Raw genomic sequence first — 20,991 nt, 5'->3', positions numbered from 1 at the left:
AAAACAGTGCCATAATTGTTCAGTAGCATTTAAAAAACAAAAGCCTATCTCTTTTTAGAGAGAGTGTTTCAATAAGCTTTCAGTACCTGCAGCTATTGTGACCAGGTGATTGTCCTATTTATTGGCTAAGGAATTTATATATACAGTGCAAGTATAGGGGTTGGGTTTTGGTTTGGTTTTTTGTCATGGTTTGACTCCAGGCAGCAATTCTGCACCAGGCAGCCACTCACTCAGTCCCCCCACCCTGTATTGGGATGGAGGAGAGAATCAGAAGAGTAAAAGTGAGAAAACTTGTGAGTTGAGATAAAGACAGTTTAATAGGTAAAGCAAAAGACATACACACAGGCAAAGAAAAACAAGGAATTAATTCACCATTTCCCATCAGGGGGCAGGTGTTCAGCCATCTCCAGGAGAGTAAGGCTCCATCACACATAACTGTTACTCGGGAGGACAAAACATTATCACTCCAAACATCCCCCCCCTTCCTCCTTCTTCCCCCAGCTTTATATGCTGATCACGGCACCATATAGTATGGAATATCCCTTTGGCCAGTTGAAGTCAGCTGTCCTGGCTGCGTCCTTCCCATCTTCTTATGCACCCCCAGCCCACTCCTTGGTGGGGTGAGTGAGAGGCAGAAAAGGCCTTGAGTCTGTGTAAGCACTGCTCAGCAATAACTAAAACATCTCTATATTATCAACACTGTTTTCAGCACAAATTAAAGTCACAGCCCCATACCAGCTACTATGAAGAAAATTATCCACCAAAATCCAACACAGCTTTTGTTTGGTTTTTTTTTTTCACAAAGAAAAATCCAGAGAAACAATTAATTGAAGTGAAAGTTCATATAGCAACAGAAATAAGTGTGCACATTGTAAGGTAATGACTTAATGGGAAATGTGTGGATGTTGGGACTTAACAACTGCTTGCTTCAAAAAAGGGTTCATTTGCATTGAGATATATACGATTGATGGTCTTCTCAAAATCTAAGAGACACTGGTTTACCCCTACAACTTTGTTTTGTATGAATTAAATGTTGGGTACTTTTTGGCTGAATGATAATACACTATCAAGGCAAAATAACACTTTTAGAGGTTGTGCATCCTCTTGTCTCTCTGTATCTAGGAACCTATTTTCCTTACACCAGGATTCTGAAATATCTGCAATGAATTGTTATAATCTGTTTAATACATCAAATATCCTCCAAGAAGCAGTGAAGTAGTTAATTATTTAATTTAGTCTTTTGCAATGGTGCGGCTGACTTATGTCCAGAAATTAAAATGCTGAGAGAAGGCATTATCCTATAGATGTGGAACTGTGGTTCCTTCTTCTGCAGTAAAGGTATAATGTAGTAGTTGCTACACTGGATAGTTAACCAAAGAAAACATTTGTATGAAAAATAAATTGAGGCCTAAGGGAATGACTTAATTTAGTGTTTGGAATCAAATATCAATCTTTTCCTGTCAATTAACCTATTTACGAATATAATTTATTAGAAACACCATACTGGTGGTATTTACATTGAAAATGGGTATGTTCAACTTTCACTTCATAGACTCAAAAGCACAAATTTACTTTTTTATTGGTTGAGTAATGCATTCATTTTTATGCAGAGTAAAACATGCATAACTTAAAAAATTGTCTCTAAATTGGTTGGGAGCCAATAGCAGCTTTGGAAAAAAAAAGTGTTGTGTTCTGCTGGACAGATGTTCCAGGCAGCTGGAACCTTGTAGGTTCTAGTCTTCACCTTTGCTATATGGACGATTCAGAGGGAAACAGGAGGGTTGCTTTCTTGCAAATTCTGGATCCATTAGGTATTTTTAACATGATTCCACTGAGTCACTTATTGCACAGCCGGCCTGTATTTTAATCTAACAAGGATTTTTCTAATAACTTCCATTACTGAAACATTTGAATGTGGGAAGGAGGTGAAAGTAGTTGGATTGCAATAATCAAATCATCCAATGCAATTACCTTCAAAAGCTTGTGTATTTATGCTTCCTGACTGCAAGTGGGAATTGATGCATCTGTTCTGTAAGGGAAATCATTTGGTGGGGTGTAGGTGAGGAGGTCTGCGGGTAAGAGGGAGATGAAGTTCATTTTGTTACCCCAAACCTCTGTAAGGAAGACTGGTGCACAGTTCTTAATGAGGGAGATAATTTTGAAATTTTGCTTGAAAAAAGTCCCAATGTGATATAATACTCATTGTTTAATACTTTCCAAAGCTATAAGTTGATGCTCACTGAGAATTCTAGTCCTGCATTTAACTGCATTTGCAGAAAAAATTAGCTTCCCTACAACATTTTTGCCTGAATGTGGTGTAGTCACCACACTGCTTCATATGATACACGATGAGCACTGCCTTTGTAGAGCTGCTGAAGACCTGAGGCAGCTCAGCTCTCCGAACCTTGTTTTACTAACCTCAAGGTAACACAGTATTTTTTGGTGGTTGTGACTTCTGGTTCATTTTTTGAGTGTCTCTTTACTTGTCCAGAGTTTCTGCAGTGGAGACTGGTCAGAATCTGGTTTTGGTCCAGTGCCTGAACAGCAGAGCTTGCGCTGCTTGTGTGCTCAGATAGCTGGAAAAATCACTGAACTGCATTGCTTATTCATTTCAGACCAGAAAACTGAAAAATGGGTGGAAACAGTTTCACAGCTGAGTAGTAAAGCTGTCATGTCACTATCAGGTTTTTTTGAGTCATAAAAATGCATTTCTCCTGAGATTGTCTCCTATGAATCTTTGTTTTCCAGTCACTTCCCACAAAGTACCCAAAAAGCCTTCTATGTAAACCAAAGCTGCGTTAAATAAAGTGGTGTCTTTTTCTCTGAGGTCTTAAGTACAACTGATTGTTATAACAGTTTTTCCCTGACAAACCCATGCAATTCTCTAGCTGCATATAAACTACTAAAACTTTGACATTTTCCCTATTATGCAATATGCATTTGCATTTAGTTAAAGCAGCATGAATTGAATGAGAAAACATCTTATAAAGCATGGTTTGAGTTAGAATGTTTAGTAAGCTTTGTGTGAAAAAAATCCTGCCTTTTAGTCCATCTGCCTGCTTACTTGGCATTCTGTTTTGTGCAATGTTTTTTTTATGAAGATAGGTGATAAATGTATAGTACTTGAGGCTTTCAGTTTCTTTCCTATTGTACCTTTGCACTGAGCTTCATTCTAAGCTATTTCCACTGCATTTCTACTAAGCAGGAAGAACTAATACAGTGTTCTGCAAGATCATTAACTTCTGAACTTAGTTTGCACAACACTTTGTTAGCTCATTCCCTGTATCCTTTGGAGGTGTTAGCTCAAAGTGAGATTATTTAGATCAAAAATTGTATGTAACATATTCTTTAGTATTCATATGATCCAGGGCCTTGGTGGGGTCCTTGGCAGGAAACTTTTCAAGTGACTCTGAGAATGGATGAGGCAAGAGACATTTGTAGGGGATGATTATGAAGAAGAGCAAATAAGACTATTTAGATTTAATAAGGAGAATCATTAAAGGTAGCAAAAATCAGCTTTGTTGCCACCAGATGATGGTCAATAAAAGTCAGTGAGTGACTCACCCCCTTGGGCATTTGTCCCCTATTCTATCCTTTGCACCAGACTGCAGACTTGCTCCTGAGCTTCCTGTTCAGCATTAGGTGGGATACCTGCATCGTAAATTCTGCATCTGGTTGTTGTGTTGCAAAAGGAGAAATGAAATGTCGGGATTTCTATTACCTTGTGTCTGACAAGTGCTGTGTAGATCATTATCATAGAGATAATCCATGTAATGATGAACCTTACCTAAAATGTTTTCTGCTAGCTTAGACATATATAAAATCAAAGCAGTGATGTTTTATATCACTGAATGGGATTGACAGTGCATTTGAATATATAAGTGCTCCTGAGACTCCTTCCTCCCTCACAGCTGGTGCCTGAGCTACTGCTTCCAGATCCAGCTGCCTCCGCATGGGTTTTTGGTGTGCTCCCTGTGCTGTTCATATCTAGGACTGTGTGCAGCCCATGTTTGGTTCGCCACCCTTGCTGTGATCATATTTCTTCTGAGCTTTGTGCATGAGAGTTGCTGGACTAGCAACAATATCAGCAACATTTTGGATACAGCAGTTTGGATACAGCAAAGGGGATGGCTGTTGGGAGCTGGCCTAGGTTCCTATTGAAGTCAGATCTTACTACTCCTATGGCTTTGTTGCAGAGCTTGAGATATACAGAGTAAGGAGTGCAACTATTGCTCAAAAGGCTTTTATTTTATAGGAAGCCTGATGATGAGTTACAGACCAAGATTACAATGAGGATATCTTATCTTCTAGAAATGCCTTTATGTAATCACTGCTAAGAGACAACCTCTCTAAAACAGCCTTGAAATAAAGTCCATTCTTCAGAACTTTTTTATCTTTTCCCCACACATTTTCCTTTTTCCTGAATTTGTAGCTCTTCCACTTAATTTTAGAAACTGAGCCTGCTCTTTTCTAATACGAAAGAACCTTGACCAGATCTACAGTGATCATAGAATCACAGAATAGCCTGAGTCAGAAGGGACACAGAAGGATCATTGTGTCCAACTCCTGGTCCTGCACAGGATAATCCCAAGAATCATACCACGTGTCTGAAAGCATTGTCCAAATGGTCTGTGAACTCTTGTCAGGCTTGGTGATGGGACGACTTCCCTGGGGAACCTGTTCTACTGAAGAACCATTTCCTGACATCCAACCTAAACCTCCCCTGACCCAGCTTCATACCATTTCCTAGGGCCCTGTCATTGATCACCACAGAGAAGAGATCAGTGACTGCGCCTCTGCTTTCCCTTGTGAGGAAGTTGTAGACTGCGATGAGGTCTCCCCTCAGTCTCCTCTTCTCTAGGCTGCACAGACCAATGACCTCAAGCTGCTCCTCATACAGCTTCCCCTCAAGGCCCTTTACCATCTTCATAACCCTCCTTTGCATGCTGTCTAAATAGCTTAATATCTTATGTTGCCTAGCTATGCAGTCTTGTAGTCTCAGAAAGAGTCAAGTGAGTAAATCCTTGATTAGTTCAGTTTAAATCACACATTTCTTCATCAAAACCAGTGAAAAGAAGGTAACACCTGAAATGTGCCCCAAAATTGCAGAGTTTCTGCAGAACCCTTCATCATAGTTGTGTGATGGGCTTCTTGGTGGGAACTAGTATGGGTGAGCCTGAGAGACACAGTCATGCACTTCACTGGGTCTTTGGGGTTGGGTTTGGGGGCAGGAGGTGGTGTAAAAGTATTGGGGGTTTGTCTTGGTTTGGGTTTTTTTAGGAGGATATAGGATGAGGACTGGTAGATTAAGTCCTCTTGGTGCCTGAGGTTTTAGCACTCTGCTATTAAATTTCTTTTGGTTTTTCCTGAAACACAGGCTGGCTCAGAAACCAGTTCCAGTTTTGGCTTTTGCTTTCATATATTTTCTTTCAAAATTTATTCGAGAAATTAAGCTCCTTATCACTGGTTCCAGTGCACTGGGGTGGTTCATGAGCTGCCACGAGGCATGAAAGATCTTCTATTCTTTCAGAAAATCACAGTAGCAGTCCATGTCATTAACTGGTGGGAGCCAGAATCTTTTCACATCTCTTACTCACAGAAGTCCCTGGAGAAGCTGAGGGGTTTATAGTACTGTATAATGCAGTTTAATGCAGTTGTTAAATAATTTTCCTTATCCTACTTCTAATGACAGTGTGTCTCTGCTAAAAGCAATAAAACTGTCAGTGGTGTACTTGGACTTCAAATGCTACTATTATTATGTTTATTTAATGACATCAGCTTAAGCTTTTGCTGTTACCAATGCAGATATTTAGTTTCTAGAGAGACATATCTTTTGAATACTTCTGAATTGTCTGTTATTGCATACTTGGGAAGAGGTGGAGTTTTTAAATTTCTTTTTCAACACTAAAGAAGTCTTCAGTATATTGATGGTGAGAATTTGTGCTAATAGGCCATTAGGTATGCCTTGAAACCTCATAGATTACAATAACCCTGATACAGTATTATCCTAATATGTTTTCCTTTCTTCTCTCAATAGCTGAAGGAGTGTTTTAAAGGATTTTCCGGAATAGTGTCCTCCTTTTCCTATTTTGAAACTGTTCTGAAAATGTGTTAAATCAGTTCTGTGGCTAGAACAGTGGACAGTAGGGAATGTCTTTATTTTTAACCATGGAATGTCATTTGCACTGTTGACATACTCCCTTTTCCCAAGGAACAGTAATGTTCACAGAGTGTCTGGCTAAGCCTGATATGACTTTAGAAAGTGACAGATGAAAATTTCTGTACATCTGTAATTTCTGTGCTTACTACAAATAGGAATAAAACTCATTTCAGATCTTGTGCTAGATTTGATGCTTACCCTTCTTGGTCACTCAGCAAGACAAGAGATAAAATAATCCTGCAATATATGATCCAAGGTATAAACAATAAAGACTGTGTTAAAATGCCATTTAAAATGTTTTCCTGGAGTCCAATATTACCTACATTGTATGTACATTGTATGCTTTTAGGGCTACCTCTGCTTTGGTATATGGTTGGTGTATGCCTGGGGTGTGAAGGTGATATTATGTTACAGAATATGTTATGCATCTCATCAAAGAGAAATGTTTATAAAGACAGAATTAAGAAAGGAAAAAAATTCACAAACTGGAGAGGAGGGAATCTGTTATGGGAAACTGATATATCAGATTTCTTTACTCACACTGTACAACTAGAACTGGTGGGTTTATGGATATTCTGGAGAAGTGGAGTGTTATAGAGGTAACTTGTTTCTCAACATAATGGATCTCCCTACAACAGAGTTCACAGTATTGTAACATACAAACATCTTGAGACAGTGCTTACACAGGTCAGTCTGTCTGTACTGTATGCAACACCAGTGTTTGTTTTTTGCATTAATTTCATGGAAGACACCAAGGAGAAAAGACAAGCCCTCCCTGCCTATGAGTCAGGCAGATTCACAGAAACTTAACTCCACCACTCCAAGTGACACTTGAGTCATGCAGCAGTGAGGTGATTGCTCAGACCAGAGTAGGGATGGAGTAGAGAATCTTGCATGCAGCCTGGCAGAATTGTGTGGACTTTCATGGAGCACAGTACAGCCTAAATGCATAAACTATGGTTTGTATGAGCAAAACATCTTTATCAGAAATGACATACCAGTGACTGAGTAAGTTTCTGTAGATGATGAAGCACAGAGCTGCCATGCCAAGGTGGATGTGCTGCTGTTGACATAGGCACCTCTGTGAGCAGCAGGCATTCAGATGAAGCTTGCCTCCTGCACATGTACACAGCCTGGCAGTGTGCTTGAGACCTGCTGGTACATCGACAGCCACTTGGACTTGAGACACATTCTCTTGAGTGTACCAGAGAGAAGTAATTCTTCTTTTAAACTATACATTTTTCACTTTCCCTTAATATTTGAAGACACAGTCTGTCTTTTATATGGCAGAATTATTTCTGTATAGCCCATCTTCTTTAAAAATAAATCATCTCTGTTATGAAAAGACTAGAAGAATATCCATTGATTTGACAGGTTCTAAAAATCTCTCCAAGCCAATTTACTGATAACAAAGTGAAGGGACAGCTCATTTCCATGGTGACTGCATCACTCTAGTGCAGTTGAAGAATGGATCCTGAGCTGGATAGGTGCTGTGTTTAAGTCCAGTAACCATGCAAGCAGCAAGTACTCTTCATGCCATATATCTATAAAAAAAGTTTGGTTTTGTTCATGTTTGGGTTTTTTCCTTGCATTCTTTAGAAGCTTCAAGTGCTTTGGGTTTCTCATCTAGTAGGTAGTATTCTTTAAAGAAGTATACAGAAAGGTACACAACTGCAGCTGAAAAAAGATGTGCTCTTCCAAGAAAATGTGGCTTCTCCCAAATTTGGTAGTTGGTGCTGTTTGCTCTTTAGCTTGAATCTACTTTGAGAAAAAGTTATCTAGAAAAGGTTAATGAACTGAGATCAGTTTTTCTTCTTTCAATAAAATGTTTTATCTATTCCATTGATCCTAAGAGAAGAAACTTATGGGTCACCATTATATAAGGAAGAATTTTTAGTCTTTTACATCATCTTATACATAGATATTGGGATTCCATTATAATGCTTAACATAACTTTTAAATGTTTGTTTTAAAGATATGCATAGTAATTGTCCTTAATTTTAAAATACATTGTTTATAAGGTATTTTTTGTTTTCTTCATTTAGAATTATTTACTGAGGAGATGGTGTTTCTGTATTGAGTTACATGAACTTGGCTTGCTGGTTATGTGCCTTTTCACACACCGTATACAGTTAGATGATGTCTTTTCATGGTATTTTTATTCTTAGAATGCTTTGTTTCTCATTTTGCATGAATTAGTCATTGAATGGAAATATATTTAACTACATAAAGAAATGAGCATACTGTGTACCTAGAGAAGAGGCCTGTACTAGTTTAAGTAGTTTCACTCTTAACTAGGAACCTCCACCAGTTTTTTGTTTGGATTTTTTTTAACTTAAATAGAAAATATTTTTTGTTTCAATATAATTTATCTAGAAGTCTTAACATTGACATAATTGTATACTGCAGTTTAAAAAAACAACAATAAAACTAAAACATAGTGTCCAAATGATTGCCATTCTTGCAAATAAAGGTAATTTTTATTTCTTCTAGCTTTTGAAACATCTGTTCTTCTACATAGTCCTTTTCAAGCAAGTTGAATTATCTCTAAGATGTTGTGCTGGGTTTGTTACTTGCCAGAACCTTAAAGCACAGAGGAGAGGCAACCTTGTCAAAGCCTCGGGATTTTGAAACTGATAGCACTCGAATATATAGATTGGGATGGTCAAGAAAGACAGGTCTCTCACAGGATATTAGTGCACCTCCTCAGGGCTGTCTTGTATTGAGTTATTTCAGCTCCTTGTGATTCATCCTGTTATTTTTTTGTGCGTATTCATTTATTCCCACAGTCACCTCACTTGTCGAGGATAAACACATGACTAAGATCTCCTCTGTTTTGGGAAACAGAGAAGTTGACATACTTCCATAGTTACAATGACCAGCTTCTTAGCAAAGGTGGACCCAAAGGTTTTGCACCCAAACCTTTCATACAGTCCTGTGGCTATGGATGTCTTCCCAGATATGCGTGCTGAGATCTGGATGCACAGTGCCACTCTGACAACAGCTATGGTTAGCTACAGGGAGAAATGAGCGGAGAATTTGCCCCTGTCCCAATTAAAAATGTGGTGGTGTTGTTATAGGCTGGTGAATTGTCTCTTATAAAAAGTATTGGTGGTTTTATTTCATAGCTGCTGAAGATCTGCTGCTGTGTTTGACACAGAAAGGCCATTAGACTTAGGAGATAATGATATGGAGTGTTGTATGTTTTGAGTAAGTTGTGAGAGCTTTCTAACCATGGGACTTGTTGACCCAGTGAAATTTTAGTTTTTGGAGCAACATACTGTGTCAAAGTGTATGCATGAGATATTTCTAAAACAATTCAGCTTGTGTAGTGCCTAAATAAACAAGGTCTCTGAATTATTTGCTGTAAAAAGGGCTTGAATGAAGGGTAAGATGAGCAGAAACCTTTTGGAACACATGGTTGTGCAGCCTTTGGCTTGAAGTCTGAAGGATAGATTACTAATTCTCGAACTGCTTTATTATGTTGCATGGCATCTCTGTTCAGACTGCATTTGTGTATATGTAATGTCTTAGATCAATTTATATTATATTATAATGTTATAGTTCTGAACTTTTTTTCTGACCAAAAAGGTCTGCAACCTGCTTTTCCATGAAAATGAGGTAACAGTACAAATGACCATGTAGTCTCCTCAAGAAGCTATATTTCCATATTTCATATACTGTTTCTTTTTCCATGATAGTATCAAGTGGAAGTTATAGAAACAATAATTTTTTTTAGATCATTATTGTATCTGCTGTTGTATACTAACTTTGGTGGAGAAGACTAATTAGAAGTGGGTGATGGGTCAAAATCTACTGTCCTATGCTAACATAATGTTCTCTTGGATAACTACATTTTCTAGAGAAGGTTGATACATTTGGTATAAGTCAGTAAAACATGGAATACAGTATTACATGTAGGATTTACTAGTTAACATTGGATATGATAAAGATTAGAGGAACAGTAAAGCAGGTAACAGGAGGCTGTAATTGAGGTGACCATGGGCTATGCAGGGACAGGCAGGAGATTACAGGCTGCCTGCTTCTTTAACTGTTGACACTGTTACTAGACATGTTTTGATGAAATTAACTGATGAACTGAATTTAAGAGAGAGCTTCAATTAGAAAGAAGCTTCAGAGATTGGATCAAAGCAAGCAAATGACAATGAGGACTGAAATAATAAATATTTAATGACCCAGGTGGTACAGCATCAGTCCAGATCCTCTGCTAAGGAAACAAGCAACAAATATCTCAAGTGTCTGAAGGGCATGGATTTAGTGTCAGGGAGCTGACACTGTAATATGATTATGAGAAAGCAAACGTAATCCTGAGATAGATTGGGAAGATCTTCTAGCAGAAAGGAAAATGCCGATGTGTTTGTGGGTAGCAATGTTTGGTTCTAAGTGCCCCTATTCAAGGACAGCAGCTGCAAACTGATGGGGCAGAGAACTGTAAGGCTACCTGTCACCTTAGTCATCCTCTTGAGAGAAGGATAAGAGTTTGGCTTCTTCATGCTCAATCGGCATTTCATAGCATCCTGAGTGCACTGAGGAGAGAGGAAGGTCCTGAAGCTGAAGAGCTCATTGTTGACACAGATAGATGTAATCTTAGTAATTAGAAGCTGAAAATCTCAGAACCTCATTCCTTTTCTTAGAGGTTTTCCTGAAGCAGAACAATGAAACAACAGGCAGCAGATGGACCAAGGCCTACCCTAAGTGCCAGTGGGGAAGGCTTCTGTAGAGCACTGGAAGTGCTGATACAGGAATACTTTCCTGGTCTACATATGGTGTCCCAAATCCTCATGTGAAGCATTGAATGAACAGTCATGTTCAAGTCCTTGTAAAGGCAAAGAACAAAAAAGCATAGCAGTTTCCAAATACTGCTGTGGTATGTTCAGACAAGATGTCGAATACTACATGGAACCAAAGAGTGGTCTACCCTCATCACCTTACAGAGGTTAATCTGAGTTTGTTGTATCAGGCTGCTGTAGGATTTTGCACGCTTATTTTCCCTCTCAGCAAAATACTTTAATTTTGAAGAAGGTCTTGTACATTTATCGTCACCACTTTGTTTTCATTCATGGTTACTTTTCCACTCTTCCTCACATGTATGCTGTGTTTTTTCTTTTGTAGAACAGTTCGTGTTTGGCTGAAGAGAGACAGTGGGCAGTACTGGCCCAGTATATACCATGCAATGCCATGTAAGTATAAGGAGAGGTTCGATATCAACTGTGTATTTGCAATCTGGCTTTTCTGATTTTGATGAAGCTTTATGCTTATGACCATTTGCAAGCTTACCTCTCTGTATTAAATGTTATTGTTGAACAATTCTCGTGGTTTCAGTGAAGCTTTATCAAGTTACACACTAATGCTTCTGAGGGGCATCAGAGGTTACAGCAGCAAAAGGACACAGACATATTAGCAAGGGGTGAGCATTTAATGCAAATATAGATTTTAAAATGTGGGAGCTCAAAATGTAGTCTCTCATTCTGCCCCAATGGAGTCCACAAAGCTTTGTAAGTCTCCAGTATAAATCACTCTGCCCTTCCTACTGCATGTGCTCAGTCCATTAGAGTGCAATGGTAAATGGTTTTATTTGGTAAGAACTTAATATCCTGTTGCAGCTAATATGATAGAGAGGATACTAGACAGGGAAGGCAACTCTTCCAGTGTAGAAGCAGAATCGTTTTACCTCTGCAATTAAATGTGGAAAACCAAGTGTCCCTAATGGATCCTTCCATTATTGTGTGCTGTATGCCTCCTCTCTCAGAGAGAGTGTACATGCTTTAAGAGAAACTGCAAATCAATGTCCACTTTTCCAAGAGACAGTTGAAGAAATCACAGCCCTCGCTGTTTGCCTTAAACCCTGTGTTGATTGCAGGAATATAACTTTACAGGTCACCAGAGGCAGGCATGTGCTAATGCTCCTCAATCAGCTTCAGATGTGCTAGGTTAGCCTGTCTTTGGAAAGCTTGCAAAGCTGACCTTAAATCCAGATTGGGGAGCACATATCAAGTCTCATTGAGGTATTCTTACTGTCTGGAGAAAGACTTATTTTAAGCTAAGATAGGTAGATTTGGAAGAGACATCTGTCTCTGTGATACGTAAAATATTTAATAGATATAAGTTTCAGTACTACAACAACATCAACTTGGGACCTTAGAGCAGCCATGGTGTTTGCCTGCTTTAAGAAAACAGGAAGATCTCTCATCTTCCTTTGGTAATGGACTAACTCATAAGAATATGTCAATCCTCAAAGGTACTTTCTGCTCAAGTTTGCACAAGAAGGTATTGGAAACTAGCTAATGATGTGGCAGTCTGTGGAGCTCCGTCGTGATCACTGACAGTGACCTGAGTTCCCTTGACCTGTCCTGAGAGGTTTGCTTTCCCCAGTTAAACTGTTATGAAATGGCTATTCTAGCAGTTTGGCATTGATACTTCTGTTTTTCCATGTGGTGTTTTTTCATACATTTGCATTTTAAAATCTCTTTAGGTTCTCTTCTGGTCTTAGCAAAGCTATGTTATTGCCAGTAATAACAACGTCAGTGGAAATGATGGAGTAGATCCAGATCCACTGAAGGGGGACTATTTTAGAGCTCCTTCATTTCGAAGGCTGGTAAGCTTTTGAGGCACAAGATGTTGAAATTATGCTGTGTTATTCGCCGATTTCAAGAATGATCAGGTATAATTAATGACTGGAGCAATGCCAATTACATTATCAGCCATGCCTTTAAGCTAGGAAATCATAGGAAAAGCTCTGAGTCAGCATCTCCATGAGTCTGCACTTGACTGCAAATGATCATTTTGTCTGTTTCTGTGTGAATCACCTTTTTGAGGGTGCTCTGCTTTAAGTCCATACTGGATTTTGTTGTTTAAAGAATGACTGCTCAGAGGTTCTTTGTGTAAAATTGTAGGAGAGACATTAGTGCCTTTGTGCTGCTTAGCAAGATGTGACTGGCAGTCCTACCTTATAGATACCCCATCAATATAACTTGTGATTTGACTATGGTGGTGTGTGACCTAAACTATTTTATGTTTTGATATCAGGTAGCCTTAATAACTGAGTCTGTGCCCTAGATCCTCTGGGACATGAGGAGGATGAGGAGTTGGGCTGAGTCAGCTATGTGCTTTGGTTCTGGACCCAAATAAGGTCATCATTGTTTTCTGAATGTGAAAACCATTAAATATCTGGAAAAAAAATATCAAGATTATAGATCTCTTCTGAGTAGGGACGCTTGCTGCTCTTTAGAGGTGGGATTTCCCCAACTGCAAAGTTTTATGCCCTTTTTATGAGTGCTTCTGTAGTCAGAAAATTCTGTACAGCACAGTGGCCACATTTTTGATCATCTCTAGCCCATGAGAAAGAAGAGAGCTCTGGGTGTCATTCACAGTTATATTGTTAGTATGGTAACCTAGGTAAGCTGGAAACCTCACTGACACACCTCTTTCACACCACTGTTGTCTCAACAGCTCATTAACAACAGCATGTTAACCCTCCTCATGGATAGATGTGTTCTCTTGGTTACTCATGGTTAGATTTGTGACTTGAACAGTGTCTGTACAGGAGGAAAAAAAAACAACTTTGCAGACACAAATTCATGAAAGGCAAAGGAATTGTAGTCAAGAGTCAAGTAAAGTTTGCCAATAAAAAAACCTCTAAAACACCCAAAAAGAACCAAAAAAACCCCTTGCAGATGTGGAATGGAGTAAAGGATATATTGTAGTGAGGAACAATGGAGTGTCAAGTCTTTGAGGCAGATAATACACTGCCTGTCTTATGATAATTTTCATAGCTAACACTTTGCTTTAAACAGGAGGCTAAAAAAACTGCAAGGCAAAACATACTCCTTTGGTCTTAAACTGTGTCATCTACAGGCACTTGAAAGTTGCCTAAAGACCCTGAAACTGCTACAAATTTTGTATTTCTCTTTTACTTCTGTCAACCTCTAATAGAGGTCACACTGTTGAGCACGTGAAGTATGTAATAGGGTTTTTCCTCCAAAATTCACCTTTTGAGGGCAAAAATCAGTGTGTATTTGCCCTAAATTTAAGATAAGACTACAGCCAGAGTTCTGCATCAGAAATATCCTGTTTGTCCTCTATAATAGTTCAGATCAACCTTTTCTCAGTTTGAAATCCAAATCATAGCTAGGTATTCAAGTAGAGCCTTCCGAGTGCTGTTATTTTTCCTGGATATTATTTTAAAAGGATCTTAAATATCTCAGAAGCTTAAGGTTTCAAATTTTTGTTTTGTTTTCTTTTTTTTTCTTCTTTTTTTCTTCTTTTCTTTCCCTCTTTTTAATGAGCCTAAGTACTTAAGTATCTGAATGTCATCTTATTTTTGCTAATATATAAGCTGCTTCAGTTTTGTTACAATTGGCATCACTTTGACAACATTAGTGCAGCTAGCGTGGACATAATTTTAGTGATGACATAATGATTTTTGTAAGAGTACATGTTACTGAAGAATTCCTTTATGAAAATGATTATAGCAAAATAAGTATCTTTATGCTACTATGACTGTAGTAGTATACACACAGGTCTGGAATTAAGAAGTTACTTCTTTTGTAATCAATTTGTGTCAAGCAATTGCTTGAACCTTTTGCATCTGAAGTGTTTGGAAAAGCGCACTTCAAATAGGTAATTTACCTGAGACTTTTTCTCTGTGAGCTATTAGTTGCCTTCAGACTTACTAGTATCTCTTTCAATGTATGCACAGTGTCAAGCATTAAAAGCTGATATGTAGAATATGTCTGTTCTGGATTTAAGTCCTTTAAAATTACTTGATGTTTATTCTGCTTAGAATTGCTTTTTTTCCTGTTCATTTTTTCTACAACTGTCTTGTTCTGCTACAACCCTAGAAGCCTCAATTTAATAGTAGTGCATCACCATCTGAAGGGATGATTAAAGTTTGCCTTTCCTGAGGGAGAGGTACAGGAAGGAGAAATTTTGTCACTGTCACTAGGCCTGATTTAATTTTCCTGTTTTCTTTATGTCAGTTTCCTTGAACTGAAGCCTTTTCTTTGATTTAATTGTCAACCCTTCCAGGAAAGATATAAGCCAAAGTGCCTGCCTGGATGTGGATCTGGTAGGCTTTATGCTTACGGTTAGTTGTCCTTCAGGAAATGTTTCAAGGGGGATTCAATATTGAAGGCAGGAAAAGTTTTATTAAACAGTCGACATTGACTCTCCTGTTCTTCATATAGCTTTGCTGCCAACTAAACTATCAAGGAAGATTTGCTAAGATATGGACTGTTTAGTCCCAAGTGTGACATCACACAAATTGAGAATCTACCAGATTACAAGACTTCAAAAGAAAGGACTCCAAGCTTGTTAGTAACAAAAACACACAAGTAATCTCAAGGGAGAGTAGAAACCAAGAGAGAGGGAAAAGCAGAACTAAAAGTGCATCTCATTGTACTTTATCACAAAAATATGGTTTTAAAAACACTCTTACCATTACCAAAGGAGCAATGCCAACTCCTACCTGCAGTTGGCAATAGCTCCTGAAAAATAATTCCCAAAGGTTTCTGTTGGGACAGGAGGACTCCTAGCTTCATGCTGCTGTGTTGAGCAGTAAAAGCAATTCCTGCTTTCTGAATGCAACTTTAAACCAATCATAGCTCTTGAATTCTTGCAAGAAAATTCTGGTTTTAATCTTGGTGCAAACCCTGCCAATCCTTGAAGGAGCATACTGTGATTGACTTGTGTGCAATTTAGGAGTATATTCTGGTGTTTATTTGAGTAACATCAATGTAATCCGGCAATGGGTAGTTTAAGAAACAAACTTTTATTTTGGCCACAGTATGTGATACTGTCATAGTGCTGTCTGTGATGCAACTGCACTAGGGGACATTTGGACTTAGTCCTTAGTATCAGGTGATATGTTGACTCCTACAGGAGAACTTTCTTACTGCAGGTGTAGGATGCAGGCCTCTTACAGTGTTTTGTTTTATTGTCAGTAAAGTTCAGGCAAATGTAAAAACTAAATTATTCAGCTAATTAATCTCTCAGATTTATCTTGCAATGTCAGGTGCTCGTATCAAAACACCACCACTGGTCTTGTATGAAATACCTGGTTTTACATAACTAGTAAGGAAAAATAAAGAAACTGGAGCAAGAAATAGCTATTGTTCTGTGTCCTAATAGGATAGGGTTGAATGAATTGCAAGAACACATTTATTTTAATGCTTGTCTATTGGAAGGGGCAAAATGCTGAACAGCATCATAAAGCATGTTAGCTAGTTTAAGGCTTTCCAGAACTTCAAGAAAATGAGAATCACAGTTTTGTTAACTTCATCAACATGTTCATTTTTTTCAGCTCCATGTTCATGCATGTCTTTTAACCCGGAAACCAGAAGGCTGTCCATAGGTCTAGACAATGGTACAATCTCAGTAAGTACATCCAAAGATTTCTAGTTGAAATGCTTCCCTTTTGAGAAGTATGTGTGTGATGTTGTGATGAGGATATTTTTGCTAGTGTTTGGGAAACAGACTTTTTACTGCTAGTAGAACTGAATCTGTAATGTAGAAACTGGCAATTATTAAAAATTTTATTCCTACTGCCACAAGGATATTGAGTACGCTTTACAATATTTATTAGGCAACTCAACGAATTGTTCTAATTTACATATCTCTTTAAAAATAACAGAAAACAGCTGTTATTTTATTAAATTTAAGTGCCTTGTTAATCACACCATACCAAAGTTTTCTGAAAGCAGCAATTAAGAGGGGGAAAAATCATCTTCTGAACGGCAGAAGATTAATTTCTGCTCCATATCTAACTGCTTTTCCAAACTTCAGAGTTAAGATTTTGTTTTCCTGTCCCTTGGGAGGAGTTGCTCCTAACTGGTAGTGCTGTTGCTGAGAGATTTGGTTCATTAACATCTGAGATATATATGTGTGGAAAGAAGCAGAGTATTAAAAGAAGAATGTGTCTGTTAGGTCTGTGACAGAGGGTAGCACTTGACCTTATTAATTGGATTTTTCCTGTGGGATAATGAGTAAAAAGCTGTATCACTTTGTGAAAGAGTTATGGGTCAGGTGTTTTTCACCTATGCTTCGTCAATAGATTCCTCTTCCAGTTTAAGGTCATTTTACCATCATTTCAATTTTTTACTGCTGTTGTCTCTGCCTTATGGGCTTTTTAACTGAATGAGTGTTTTCAGGTTGACATAAGGGCAGCTGTCTGCACTAAAGCCAGTACAGCATTTGGGAATGGATGTGTGACCCTTTTAGCTGTTGCCTGTAAGCTCTATCAAAGAAGTAAAGGGTTTGACCTATAAAGCTATTAATGGCTAGTAGCAGAGGGTTTCTTGTGTGCCTGTGGGAAATTTCTTCTTTTGTATCTAAGAGATGGAACAGCTGCCAGAGAATTCCCTGCACCTCTGAAATTCTCTTCTTCCCACTCCCTGAAATAGCTGTAATTTGCCAGTCCTACGAGGCACTTTTGTTTTCACCAGGCCTTTGAGGAATCTGAAGGCAACTGTAAATAAGGTATTTAAATACTCTGGCATGATGGGAGATGTGTCCTTTGTCTTGGGGGCATTTTGCCTTGAAGAATCACAGGATCCTTCAGTCTGAATGGGATCAAATATTTTCCATTCCAAAGCTAAAGAAGGTAAATGAGATATGCAGGTGATAAACCAACATGTGACTTCGGGTATTTACAGGTATATATTGCTGTGTCTAAAGCAGATTCTATTTGTTGCTAAGCTGGGCTTTTCTTTTCCCAGTTCTCTGGATACAAGTACCTAGGAAGGGGGAAGGGCTTGTCTGTGTCGCTTGATTTAGTCCCCTGTAGCTGCAGGCAGTTGTGTGGTCGGGGATTGTGCAGAAAATGCACTCCTCAAACTTCCACAAGCAATGAAATGTTTCCCTCTGTAGCAAACCTAAGGCTTGTAAGAGAAACCACAACTGTAATGCGCTACAAGAAGTGGTGGAGCTGAGAATGGAAGAGGAGCAAGTGGAGCCTCATTTTCAAGTCTCAGGGTGTAGAGAAAATCCTCAGGTACTTGGAAATGGGTTACAACCACCCTCTGGAGGAAAGGACAAGTTTTCTTTCCTGGACACAGCTATGATGATTAGTTTAGTCCAGGAATATACCATCAGGGCACATTGGTCACAAAATAAAAGAACTCACTGCAACAAGGTGACTTTAGTATCCTTGATTTTAATTCTGTGGCCCCCAACGGGAAAGTACAGGCAATTTACTTGAGCAGCTTGAAATATTTGGGAATTAGTCAGCTGCTCCATGTTAGCACTTCTGTAATGCCCAGCACTCTTGTGTATGCTGGGTGCAGGGCCAAAAAAAAAAAAAACAACTGAAAATAATTCTGCATCTTCACTTTGGGTAGGAAGAAAGGATTCCTGGCAAGGGCTGTGGCACTCATTAGAGTGCCACGTAATCTCAAATGAATTTTTTTTGAAGTCCAAGGAAGTACTTTCAGATGTGAATAGAGATAAGAAAGTGGAACTGCCTTTTTTATTCTGTGAAATTTTTGTAAACTGTATGGATTTTGGTTATAAGCCTGGCACCTCAGAAATGCATATAGTGCATTTTGAGAAGGACAGCCAGCAATGCTATTGTCACAGAAAGAAGTTCCAACAAAGCCACCATGAGGTCAGCTTGTATGGCCACCTTTCTTTATGAAACAGGGCGACAGTTTTTGCTTCTACAGAGATTGTTTTTAATCTTTTGTAACTTCTCGACATGAAGGCTGCACAGACATTTTTGTGGCACAACACACCATTCTCTTGCATGAAAGATTGTCTTCTTACTTAAGGAGTGGTGGAACCTAATGTAAAAAAAAAAGTTTCTGTGATTTTTTTTTTTTTTTACACTTTGCAAACCTTTTTTTGAGAAGAAATTACGTCATAGGGAATGCTTTTGGAAGTTAAAAGATTTTATCATGAACATCAATTCCCTGCTTTGAAGTGGAGGAAAACATGCTCTAATGGATGTAGGACTCTCAAGATACCACAACAAGAAGAAACATAGGAAAGGTCTTTTACTTGCAAGAGACAGGAGACTTCCACTGCCAAGATGCAACTCCTCACATCATTTCATCCATCTGAAAGCTAATTTCCTAGATAAAGTTAATCATTAGGTTCTGCAGCCACTGGAGGAAAGGTGAATTGTCTTTGGATACACCCATGTTGCTTGCCCTAGAAAGTATTATAAAATGGCATAATTTTTTCTTCTCATTTCTGGGGAGATTGAAATGAGGATTTAATTTTTAGGTAGCTGAAGCTGAATTAAATTGGTCTTTTTTGCTGACTGTACTTGTGTCTATACAAAACTGTTACTTTGATCAGAGCCACAGGGACAACAAGGCACCAGAATAACCTCTTCAGAATTCTTCCTTGGGTATGACACTTAGTAAGAAAAATTCATCTTCCACCCCACCTGATCTTGTAGCTGTCCACAGGTTAGGCCATAAACAGCACTTTGAATACCTGGGACTGAGTTGGGCTCTACCTGCTGATCTACACCCTTCCCCTCTGCCATTGTGGGAAGTTTAGTATTTTTCCCCCAAGAAGACAACATGATGTTTTCTGTCCTCTCCCATAACTCTCAGAAATGGATTCAGTTGCTTAAGCAGAGTTGTCTGTTTTGGGATACATCAGTTGGCATCCACCTGAACCTCTGGAAAGGTATGTCTTCCTTAGATCCCATGGTCAAGGATTCTGAATAATTTGAAACTAGATGCTGATACTATTTCCAAGGTGAGGATTTACAGAGGTCTTATGGTCAAGGGAAGTTTGGGGGGGGAGTATGTTTTAGTGTGAGGGAGGTGTGCTACACGAAGCAATATTTGAGAGTCTTTTATATCAGTGGACAACTAGATTTTGACAGTGTTTTTGAGACTGCTTTGTGAAGGCTTTCACGGTACTAACTCACTGTTGTAATAATAAGTTTACCTGAAACAGACAAGACTGAGCACTAACATTTAAAGTATGGTAAAAAAGGTATTAAAGTTCCACAACCACCTCTGAAGGGCAAAAAGTGATCTTGTCAGAAAAGTTATTTTTAATCCCTGCAATGAAGGGGTTTGGTTTTACCATCCTGAGTGCTCTGATATATCCCAGCCCCTCCTGTACAAAAGGGGCCTCAGAAATCTTTCTCTATTCTGCTGACAAGCACCGACTGAGCTATGTGGGTGACCCTAGCTTCTGTGGCTCATTAAGAAGAGCCAGAAACCTGCCTAATGAGAAGTGAACGTCAGCAGCTCTGAGAGGAGCAAAACACCTACGTACGCAATGATAAAAAAAACAATTTCTGCTGGTACAATGTTAAAGAGATGTAATCAGTGTTTTTGTAGTGCAGATGATATAATGTATGTGCAACAGGGCATGAATTTCTTGAGCAAGGTGCCCTGTGCTAAAATGAGTGTCTAGTGACGCAATTAATACTTGGCCTCGAGAGGGAGAGGGCAATCAGTGCTATGGAAGAACACATGAGAGTGTACAGGGGAGCAGGGTGTAAAAGACCTACAGAAAGATTAGAAGAAATTATATCCAATATTCAGGTTAATTGAAACTGTGTATATCTTGTATTGCATTTGTTTATATTTTGGATGCAGCAGTGTACTAGTAGTACATAGCTGTGGTTTGTATAAAAGCATACAGTGCTAAGCAATACTTGGATAAACCTTACGAACTGCACTTGTGTTGGATTCACTGTATTATAATGGAGAGATTCAAAAGCCTTTTCGGTCTTCTACTGAAACTGTGGGACTGTTTGGATCACAGAATAAAATGGCCACACCAAATTTATTAAGGGAAAAAATGCAAAGAAAAGTGAGAATGCAAACCATGCTCTACATCCC

General features: G+C 38.7%; 1 protein-coding gene across 2 annotated transcripts in view; it reads left to right on the top strand.

Moving 5' to 3' along the window:
* WDFY2 (WD repeat and FYVE domain containing 2) overlaps positions 1-20,991 on the top strand; it is a 73,805-nt gene that overhangs the window by 24,957 nt on the left and 27,857 nt on the right. For both annotated transcript variants that reach the window (XR_007903320.1, XM_051780214.1), the window contains exons 2-3: positions 11,294-11,361; positions 16,482-16,555. Coding sequence is in view for 1 of the 2 variants with exons in the window: in XM_051780214.1 (XP_051636174.1) it covers positions 11,294-11,361; positions 16,482-16,555 (142 nt within the window). In the remaining variant the exon portion in view is untranslated. The remainder of the gene's footprint in view (positions 1-11,293; positions 11,362-16,481; positions 16,556-20,991) is intronic.

The sequence above is a fragment of the Manacus candei genome, unplaced genomic scaffold (genome assembly GCF_025592945.1).
Source record: "Manacus candei isolate 608988 ecotype Guabito, Panama unplaced genomic scaffold, ASM2559294v1 h1tg000014l, whole genome shotgun sequence".
NCBI lineage: Eukaryota > Metazoa > Chordata > Aves > Passeriformes > Pipridae > Manacus > Manacus candei.
The sequence above is the reverse complement of the archived record's forward strand: the minus strand, read 5'-3'. Positions and strand labels throughout refer to the sequence as shown.